The 10,670-nt window shown below is 44.8% G+C and overlaps 1 protein-coding gene across 1 annotated transcript; it reads left to right on the forward strand.

Moving 5' to 3' along the window:
* Positions 1-715: 715 nt before the first annotated feature.
* Positions 716-9,613, forward strand: lsm5 (LSM5 homolog, U6 small nuclear RNA and mRNA degradation associated). The gene is made up of 5 exons (XM_055633492.1): positions 716-871; positions 1,456-1,551; positions 5,122-5,149; positions 7,108-7,180; positions 9,374-9,613. Exons 1-5 carry the CDS (start codon positions 829-831, stop codon positions 9,404-9,406), a joined length of 273 nt encoding a protein of 90 aa, XP_055489467.1. The 5' UTR covers positions 716-828; the 3' UTR covers positions 9,407-9,613.
* Positions 9,614-10,670: the final 1,057 nt, after the last annotated feature.

Here is a 10,670-nt window from a genome sequence, read left to right on the forward strand (position 1 = left end):
GCCACATCTAACTCCCTCTTAAATATAGCCAATGAACTGGCCTCAACTACCCTCTGTGGCAGAGAGTTCCAGAGATTCACCACTCTCTGTGTGAAAAGAGTTCTTCTCATCTCGGTTTTAAAGGATTTCCCCCTTATCCTTAAGATGTGACCCCTTGTCCTGGACTTCCCCAACATCGGGAACAATCTGTTTAAGAGGGAACTGCAGATGCTGGAGAATCGAAGGTTACACAAAACAGCTGGAGAAACTCAGCGGGTGCAGCAGCATCTATGGAGCGAAGGAAATAGGCAACGTTTCGGGCCGAAACCCTTCTTCAGACCCTTCTTCGGGAACAATCTTCTGGATGGGAGGAGGAGGAGCCCGAGGGCTGGGGGTTGGGGGGAGGTAATGGAGAGGATGGAGGGGATGGGGGGGGGGGATGGAGGGGGGAGGGGGATGGAGGGGATGGGGGGGATGGGGGGGATGGGGGGGGGATGGGGGGGGATGGGGGGGATGGGGGGATGGGGGGATGGGGGGGGGGATGGGGGGATGGATGGAGGGGATGGGGGGATGGAGGAGGAGGAGAGGAGAGGAGGAGCCCGAGGGGGGGGTTGGGGGGTGGAGAGGATGGAGAGGGGGGGGATGGAGGGGGGAGGAGGAGGGGATGGAGGGAAGAGGAGGAGCCCGAGGGCTGAGGAAGGGGACGAACCTTCTCGAACAATTTATCTCCGGATTCGGGCATCTGCGGGATGGTCCGTCCGCGCATGCGCGTGTGTGTGGGGCGTGGCTGCTGGGGGCGATGACGTCGACGTCGGCGGCGGTTGGGCGGCCGCGCCTCGCGGAGGGAAGATGGCGCTGACCTCGACCAACCCGTCGCAGCTGCTCCCGCTCGGTAAGCGCCGGCACCGAGGCACCGGCACCGCCACCGGGGCTCACACTGGGCGGCGAGGAAACTAAACACGGGCCGATGCTTAAAGATCCCAAGTTAAAACCAGCCCCACGTCGCAAATAGTCTAATCATGCACAACCTAAATCGGTTTGGGGTTTATTATTGCCACACGTGCAGCGAAGAATTTTGCAGGAATAAACTGCAGGTGCTGGTTTAAACAGAAGATAGACACAAAATGCTGGAGTAACTCAGCGGGACAGGCAGCATCTCTGGAGGGAAGGAATGGGGGACGTTTCGGGTCGAGACCCTTCTTCAATTGTCAACCCTGTTTCAATGTCATCACTCGCATGTTATTTTAAATAGTTAGCAATGGTGAATTCGTTCTACTTGCAATTATTTTTGTGGGGAAGGGGGAGGAGGTGGAGTTGCTGTAGGTATTGGATGGGAAGGGAGGTGGAATAAATGATTTATTCCAGTGCAATGTATTGTGACGACCATCTAAGCAAGTGGCTTTACAGTTAATACACATGTTTTATTTATATCTTGTTTGGCTTTCTGCAGATTCAATATTTTCTCTTCTATTTCAGAACTGGTGGACAAATGCATCGGCTCACGTATTCACATTGTCATGAAAAATGACAAAGAAATTGTAGGAACACTGCTAGGTTTTGATGATTTTGTCAGTATCCTTTTCTGCTTTACTTTTAATGTCATGCTTCGAGGATTTTCCTTGAACTGATTGACTCATGAGGTCAGGCAGTGTTGGTGTCACCATACATGGAGTATTTTGTATCATTTTGCACGGGGGGAGGGGAATACCTCATTAAAAATGGGAGTACTGCAAAGATTCAGCAGAATAAATCTGGAATGGTTAGTCTGTTATGAGGAGATATTGGGTCGTCTAGGTCTACATCCTTGGAGCAGGTGAAGTGATTGGGAGGGCTTAACAGAGGAGAAGTGGAAGGATGATTTTGCTAGCTGAGAAGTCTAAACCTTGAGGGCTTGTAAGAATGGCACCAGGGTGAATTTTATAAACTGGACAAATCAAATTGGCACGGGTTGATGAGAACAAGTTTGTGCTGAAAATGTTTATGAGAATGCTGCTAGGATTAGAGGGTGTTTAGCTATAAGAAGTTGGGACAATTTGGATTGTAAGTGGACAAAATCCTGCATGTGCTCAGTCCATTGGCGAGATAATTATAATGGTGGGCAGAAGAAAGATAAATTTAATTATCAGGGGTGTATCAATTGTCAGTTTCCAAATCAATTTTAAGTGACCAGTACCTGCAATATATATTTTTAAATATTTGATTACTGCTGCAAATTTGCAAGTATACATTTTGTTTGGAGACATAGCAACTGCAATTATTGTAATCTGGAGCAAAAAGACAAACTGAAAGCTGGACCATAGTAATAGGTATGGAGAGAGGGGAGTGAAGGGGCAGATGGAATGTGGTTGGAGGTCGGTGGCAGCCTCTTGTTTTCTCTAATCACTTTTCAGCCTGTAGTGGTAGTGATTTATGAATTCTACGACTGGATTTCCATAATACAAATGACAATATTATGAGTTGCCTATATTTGAATTTCTAGCATATATTTAGATGTATGACAGGTTACTGTGGGATAAATAAAAGCTCAAGAAATATTGATTTCTCGATTAGTATGGGTGTTAGAGGTTATGGGGAGAAGGCAGACGAATGGGGTTCGGAGGGAGAGATAGGTCAACTATGATTGAATGGCAGACTTGATGGGCCAAATAGTTTAATTCTACTCTTATCACTTTTGATTTTATGATCTATTGAAATGGATGAAAGGCTGGCTAACACGAGGCAGAATGAGCAAAATGGATATAGCAAGGTTGCACGTAAGGTCATCGGGTCAAATGGCATGACTCACTGTAGCTCAATCCTTCTGGAGTACAGGGCAGCATACAATAGGAAAACACGAAACACGTACTTTCTTACCTGTTTAAAAACTGCCAAATTGGTCAATTTTTGCGCAAAAAAAAGTGGAAATAGATAGGGGTAACCGTGAGAGAAAACCGCCAAAATCACTGCTGCTCGCTGACTTGCGAAAGAGCAGCATGCCAGCGGATTGAGGGCAAGTCCTGGCCCAAAACCGCCTGGGGCTGGAGGGTGACTGAGGGCTCTGAACCCGAGCACCAAGGTGTAAGCTGCCGAAGGATCGGATCCCTCAGGACGGCCCCCACTTTCCCCCAGGGGTCAGCGCTGTCCAGCCACGGCTGCCCTCCATCCCGTCTCCCCCTGTGCGACCGCATTGTGACGGGCTGTGGGTCGGCAGCGCACACACACGGGACCTGGTGGAGCGGGGTCATGACTCTAGGCAGCGGACACGAGGACGAAAACACGGCAACATTCCGTCAGCTGCAGCAGAGTTGGGGACAGTCTGGTCCCTCTGCCCACCCAGATAAACTGACCACGCGGCACCGGCACCCGACCCCCACATTGGGGTGATTCACTGACCCCCGGACCCTGACCCCCACAGGGGGTGAATCACACCCCCGACCCACCCGGGGGGATTCACCCCCGACTCCCACACGTGGTTTCACCCCTTACCCACACATGGTGATTCACCCCCCCCCCCCCAGACACCCACGCCGGGGTTAATCACCCGACCCCATAACCAGACCCACACACGGGGTTGTTTCACCCTCCGACCCTCACACGGGGCGATTCACCCCCCACCGGTCGCGGGGACAGATGGCCCGGGGTCCACGAGTGGAACCAGTCAGCACCAGTCAGGACAGAAGACGGGCCCGCTGCACTGGCAGCCATAGTGAGTGCTTACCTGACGTTCACCGCTTGTACTCCAGAAGGCGTTGCGTGGCAACAGTACGGGTCATGGGTCGTGACCTCGACTGCCGTGCAACCTCCCTATATTTTGGTTGGCAGGATGTAATGTGGGGCCACGATGATTGCTGCTGGCAATTCTTATTATCGTTTTAAAATTTGTCGAAATGACTTGAACAAAGGCATGGTTTCTAAATTTGCCGAAGTAACAAAAATGTATAGGAATGCAAGTGAATAGGCAATAAGATTAGAGAGCGATAATTGTCGGTCTTAAGAGACAAAAAGAACTGGTGTTTCAGTACATGTTTCAAAAAGTCTGGCAGACAAGTGGAGAAAGTAATTCAGAAAGCTAACAATGTTATTGTTTAGTTCTGGGGAACTGAATGTGAAAGCAGGGAGTCAAGAGTGTTTTATTGTAATTTGTCCCGGATAGAACAATGAAATTCTTGCTTGCTGCAGCACAACAGAATATGTAAACATAGTACAAACGGGAGAAAAAAAAGTTCAGTGTGTATACATGGCACACAAAGTCAGTAAATAAACAAATATAGTGCAATAATAATAATAGTCTGTTATAGCTTGGAGCTTATTTGTTGTTGTGTTTAATAGCCTGATGGCTGTAGGGAAGAAGCTGTTCCTGAACCTGGAAACCCTACAGTTTTCAGACTCCTGTACCTTCTTCCTGATGGCAATGGTGGAATGAGTGCGTGGCTAGGATGGTATGGGTCTAGGATGACGTCTGCCTGAGGTGGGAAGTAGACTGTGGTCAGGATGATGGAGGTGAATTCCCTCGGTAGGTAGAAGGGGCGGCACTTCACTGCCAGATGTTCGAGGTGTGGAGAGTAGCAGTTGGACAGAACTGCCACATCTGTATAGATGCTGCTGTACCTGCTGAGTTTCTCCAGCACTTTTGTCTACGTCTATATTCCCCTCATTTTGCTCTTCGCCTCCTTTAAATGTGGTTCCCATACCATCCTACCTTCCTTACTTATTAGATTAGAGCAGCAGTAGCATTTGTCCCTTCTATTACCTTTCAGCTATTTTCCACTTTCACTCTCCCCTTACCCTCCCAGCTCCACCTGTCCATCCCTCACCCCATCTCATTCCATCTAATCATCAACTGGGCATTATTGATGAAACATCAACTTGTAAAGGTTAACTGCTTTTCTTCCCTTGCCTCTTTTTAAAGTGTTCTATTCCTATTTAAGGCTTGCTGCTTCTGTTTTTGTACTTGAGCAGTTCCAGCATTTTATTTCGTCTATCATGTCAGCAGTTTTTTTTAGTTGTTTACTCCACCTGCCGACAGTTTAGCATCAAGCAACATGGCTTCAACATCCTGCCCTGTACCTTATGCAGAAACTCCATTGCAGAACTGAAAATTGTTGATATTTGTATGTGTTAATATATTTACTACAGGAAGCATTTCTTAACTCTAATCTTTGGACATGGTACTTGAAGATGTCACAGAATTGTAAGTTAATTTAACTTTTTTTGCTGATCTGTAGAGCAACCTGCTAGTAATATTAAAATGAACATACAGTGTAATGTACCTTATTTGGTATTCTGGTTAGACAATGAGTTGATATGTTACAGGTTTTTTAGCAACTTTCCTCATTGTGAAGTCAACAGAGATGGATGTTTATCCCTAATTATCCACTGACTAGAGTTACTAGGTGTTTAAGAAAGAACCGCACATGCTGGAAAAATCAAAGGGAGACAAAAATGTTGGAGAAACTCAGCGGGTGAGGCAGCATCTATGTAGTGAAGGAATAGGTGACGTTTCGGGTTGAGACCCTTCTTCAGACTTATGTGGGGGGGGGGGGGGGGGGAAGAAGAAAGGAAGAGAAGGAGACAGTAGGCTGAGGGAGAGCTGGGAAGGGGAGGGTAAGGAGGGAGAAAGCAAGGACTACCTGAAAGTGGAGAAGTCGATGTTCATACTGCTGGGGTGTAAACTACCCAAGCAAAATATGAGATGCTGCTCCTCCAATTTGCGGTGAGACTCACTCTGGCCATGGAGGAGGCCCTGGACAGAAAGGTCAGATTCAGAATGGGAGGGGGAGTTAAAGTGCTGAGTCACTGGGAGATCAGGTTGGTTAATGCGAACTGAGCGGAAGTGTTGGGCGAAGCGATCGCCAAGCCTGTGCTTGGTCTCACTAATGTAGAGCAGTTGACATCTAGAACAGCGGATGCAATAGATGAGGCTGGAGGAGGTGCAGGTAAACCTCTGCCTCACCTGTAAAGACTGCTTGGGTCCTTGGATGGAGTCCAGGGGGGAGGTAAAGCGACAAGTGCAGTATTTCCTGCGGTTGCAAGGGAAAGTACCGGGATTTGGGTGGGAAGGGACGAATTAACCAAGGAGATACGGAGGGAACAGTCTCCGTGGAAAGCCGAAAGGGGAGGAGATAGGAAGATGTGGCCAGCGGTAGGATCCTGTTGGAGGTGGCGAAATTGTCGGAGGATTATCTGTTGTATATGACGGCTGGTAGGGTGGAAGGTGAGAACAAGGGTGACTCTGTCCTTGTTATGAGTGGGGGGGGGTGGGGGTGGGGAGTGAGAGGGGAGCTACGGAATATAGAGGAGACCCTGGTGAGAGCCTCATCTATAGTTGAAGAGAGGAACCCCCGTTCCCTAAAGAATGAGGACATCTCCGATGCCCTAGTTTGGAACACCTTCATCCTGGATGCAGAGGAACTGGGAGTAGGGGATAAGTCCTTACAGGAAGCAGGATGGGAAGAAGTGTAGTCCAGGTAGCCCTGTGAGTTTGTAGTTGATGTCGGTCAGTAGTCTGTTACCTGTGATGGAGATGGTGAGGTTTAGAAACGGTAGGTTTATGTCGAAAATGGTCCAGGTGAATTTGAGTGCCGGATGGAAGTTAGTGGTGAAATGGAGTCGTCAATGTAGCGGAGGTAGAGTTCAGGCATAGGGCCATGGTACGCCTCAAACAAGGATCGTTCGACGTTCCCTATAAGGACGCAGGGATAGCTGGAGCCCATGCACGTGCCCATAGATATGCCTTGGATTTGGAGGAAATGGGAGGAGTCAAAGGAAAAGTTGAGGGTAAGAACCAGCTCTGCTAGGCTGAGGAGAGTATTAATTGACGGGGATTGGTTGGTTCTGCGGTTGAGGAAGAAACGGAGGGCATTAAGACCCTCCTGGTGGGGGATGGAGATATAGAGTGACTAATACATCCATGGTGAAGATGAGGGAGTGGGGGCCTGGAAAACGGAAGTCATGGAGGAGACTAAGAGCGTGTGAGGTGTCTTGGACAAAGGTAGGGAGGGATTTGTGTGAGGTGTCTTGGACATAGGTCGGGAGGGATCCCTCCCTACCTATGTCCAAGACACCCCACACGCTCTTTTGAACTTTTCATTCAATCTAACTGTAGACTGCAGTTGCAGCGCCATTTACTTTATCTTCTGCCTTCTACAGTGAGATCACACCAGAAGGAAGAAGAATCACAAAACTGGACCAAATCTTATTGAATGGAAACAACATAACTATGGTATGTAATGGCAGCAAAAAAACACCAGACAAAGGTTTGTCTGGATTTTCCAAGCTTTCTGATATTTGGCACGATGTAGGAACTAGAATAAGCCTGCACTAGGCAGTTTCCTTTTTTTGGGATTGTTTTTGTTTGAAAGAAAATGAATAATTGTATTTGCAATAATTTTTCATGGATTATTTTGTTCCTGCTTGACTACATAAAGATCAAAAGTAAACTATTCCTCATGTAAAACAATTTTGGATATAAAGCTTGGATGTGCCTTTTTTAGCCTCATCAGCTAATGCTCTACTTTGTTTTGTTCTGTGACTGCCCCCACCCTTTGACCCCAGGCCTTTTCAGTTTCATTTTAATAATCCTTTTTTTTCCTCGTACTCTTCATTCTGCCATTTTACTATCAGATACTATTGGTTTTCTTGCCAAGAAATTTACACCTTATACTTATCTACTTTGAAATCTACTTTTGAAATTATGCCCTTTCTGGAAATTTTAGCGTTATTGCAGTTTTCGTTCAAGAACATTTGAAACATTCAAAAGTCCTTGACAGCTTGGAAATGTGGCTCAGCTGACTCATTGTTTCAGCTATTTCATAATAATAATAACTTTATTTATAAAGCGCTTTTAGACAACATCAGTTACCACAAAGTGCTGTACATGGGAAGTCAACAAAAAGTTATTACAAACTACTAAAACCATTAAGACGACAGGACTATAAAAACAGTAAAAATTAAAAGACATTAAAAGCACTAAAACAGAAACAAAGTCTCAGCCAGTGTCGAAAGCCAGTGAATAAAAGTGAGTTTTTAGGGAGGATTTAAAGATGGACAGTGAAGGGGCCTGTCTGATCTGCAGTGGCAAGGTGTTCCAGAGTGCCGGGGCAGCAACAGAAAAGGCTCTATCCCCTCTGAGCTTCCGCTTAGACCTTGGTACTTCAAGGAGCGGCTGATCTGCTGACCTGAGGCACCGGGCAGGAGCATATAGGTGGAGCAGCTCAGAGAGGTAAGGCGGGGCGAGGCCATTCAATGATTTAAAAACAAATAAAATAATTTTAAAATGAACTCGAAAGTGCACTGGGAGCCAGTGAAGGGAGGTCAAAATTGGCGTAATGTGCTCCCTCTTTCGAGTTCCGGTTAAAAGGCGAGCGTCATGTGTTATTCTTGTGTGATATTGTCTGTTTATTTTGGGAAATCTTTGTGCAGCAAGTGAACATTGTTGAAGCCAGGGAAGTAAATCTTTAGTTTACTTGTATGCAAACTACTCTGGTAGCAGTTTTGGCCCAGTTGGCCCAATTTTTTGATATTACTACCATATCTCAGATTTTAGTTTGGTTTAGAGATACATTGTGGAAACAGGTCTTCGCCTATCCACAAGTTCTATGCTATGCATGAGGGATAATTTACAGGAGCCAATTAACTTACAAACCTGCATATCTTTGGGATATGAGAGGAAAATGGAGCAGCAAGTGGTTACAAGGAAAATGTACAAACTCCATGCAGATCCCCTAGTCATTATTAAACCTGGGTTTCTGACACTGCCAGGCAGAATACTGCTGCATCACTGTGCTGCCCATTGTGCAGCTACACAGCGTGGAAATGGGCATGTTGGCCTATTGCATCTATGCTGAGCATCATGCCTATCCATACTAATCTCACTTGCCTGCATCAATTCCTCTATTTGGCAAGTCACGTAGCTGACCAGATGCGTCTGATCCTGCCTCCATCTCTTCTGATAACTCATTCTCAATACTTGTATGCCTGCAAAATGTTTTACCATACTGTCTTAATGTAGTTTCCTGTTACTCTACTTTTCTGATTTGTTATTACCATTTTCTTTATATATTCCTGTGCCATGCTGTCTATCTAGTATAAATATGTTCCTTAATTATTTGTCATTATTCCCCCACTAATTTTTATTTTCCAGACATCCGCTGTTATTTTTGTCACAAAACTTTGATTGATAGAAAGGAAATATCCATCAAATAAGTGTGTGTGTGTGTGTGGCAGCAATCTCATTAGCTGCTCAAATGTTGAAAAGTATGTATTGCTGTAAAATATATATATTTAATTTATTGGTATAGGTATTAATCTTTGTGATTTTTATATTTCTGTTTATGTTCATTTATTTTTGATATTGCCAACTGTGGCTATTTATTTAATATTGTACGTCTTTTAAATCTTCTTTTAACCTTTCCAGCTTATACCTGGTGGTGAAGGCCCTGAAGTATGAATGGATCCTTCTGACTTTCAGCTGTGAAGTTTTGAATTTTTAGTTTTGAGTTTTTGTGTTTTGACTTTCTAAAATTTAATTTCAACATAATTTCCAAACATTTGCTAATATTTTGTATGTTGAGCAAAGAGTGGACTGTCACAGAAGAGGTGAATCATGACTAAGTATATATAAGTTTTTTAAATAAAAATAAAATGTTCTATAAGTTATGACTTGTATTGTGTGTGATTTTATATTTAAAAAGGAAACGTGTTTTTATTCGAGGTACATCTTTGGATTCTCTGGTTAATTTCTTCTGAAATGATATTTTGTCAAACAGTGTCATTGGGGTAGATATTTCACAATTGAAATACAGACCTTTGGACCTAAATATTAAAATCATCTATGGAAGAGAATACAAAATATTTTGGAAGAGGGTCTCTTTTGGTGCGATGAAAGAAGATCTCCCTCAAACCAAATGAAAATGAAAATAATTCTGCCGCCATTAGCAAAAGAAGATCTTCAACAAGGATTGAATTTGGATTCTGACCTCTAATTGTTGACATCCTACTGCAAAGAAACAAAGGTGATTTGGGATAAAGTTCGTTATGGGTACTTTTACAGCACTCAATCCAGGATGACGAACAATAATTCATAATACCCTGGGTAAGAAAGAACTGCAGATGCTGGTTCAAATCGAAGGTTGACACAAAATGCTGGAGTAACTCAGCGGGACAGGCAGCATGTCTTGAGAGAAGTAATGGGTTTGCAGTATGAGATAACGGTAAAGGCTGAATGCTACTGCAATTTGAGCTTTGGAGTCATTGCTAGATTCAGTTTGACATTAGTTACGTGATTCCGACCTTGCGTTCAGCCAGTGATTCAATTTGAAATGTTAAACCAGGATATGTTGAATAGCTGGGGACTAGGGTGTGTTGAACAGAGGGACCCGAGGATACAAATAAATAGTTCCCTGACAATAACACAGGAAGACAGTGATGGAAAATAGCTTTCTTGCTTTTATCAGCTGCCACATTGAGAACAAGAGTTGGGACGTCATGTTATAGTGGACTTGTATAACTACGTATAGGAATGATGCGATTAACTTAGAGTGCAGACAAAGATCTTGCCTGGATGGAGGAGGGGGGGGAGGGGGCTTGAATTATAAGGAGAGACTGGTTAGGCTAGACTGTTTTTCCAGGAGCAAAGGAGGCTGAGGAATGCCGTTGTTAAAAAGGTTTATTAAATTATGTGTGGTGCAGATAGGGTGGATGGGCTCAATTGT

The sequence above is a fragment of the Leucoraja erinacea genome, chromosome 4 (assembly GCF_028641065.1).
Source record: "Leucoraja erinacea ecotype New England chromosome 4, Leri_hhj_1, whole genome shotgun sequence".
NCBI classification, from domain to species: domain Eukaryota; kingdom Metazoa; phylum Chordata; class Chondrichthyes; order Rajiformes; family Rajidae; genus Leucoraja; species Leucoraja erinaceus.

Bases quoted from the DNA above. Each gene is read 5' to 3' on its own strand.
- lsm5 (XM_055633492.1), top strand. From the start codon at position 829: ATGGCGCTGACCTCGACCAACCCGTCGCAGCTGCTCCCGCTCG. The intron at 1,552-5,121 runs GTATCCTTTTCT...TCTAATCTTTGG, and splicing joins AGGTTTTGATGATTTTGTCA to ACATGGTACTTGAAGATGTC. The intron at 5,150-7,107 runs GTAAGTTAATTT...TGCCTTCTACAG, and splicing joins CTTGAAGATGTCACAGAATT to TGAGATCACACCAGAAGGAA.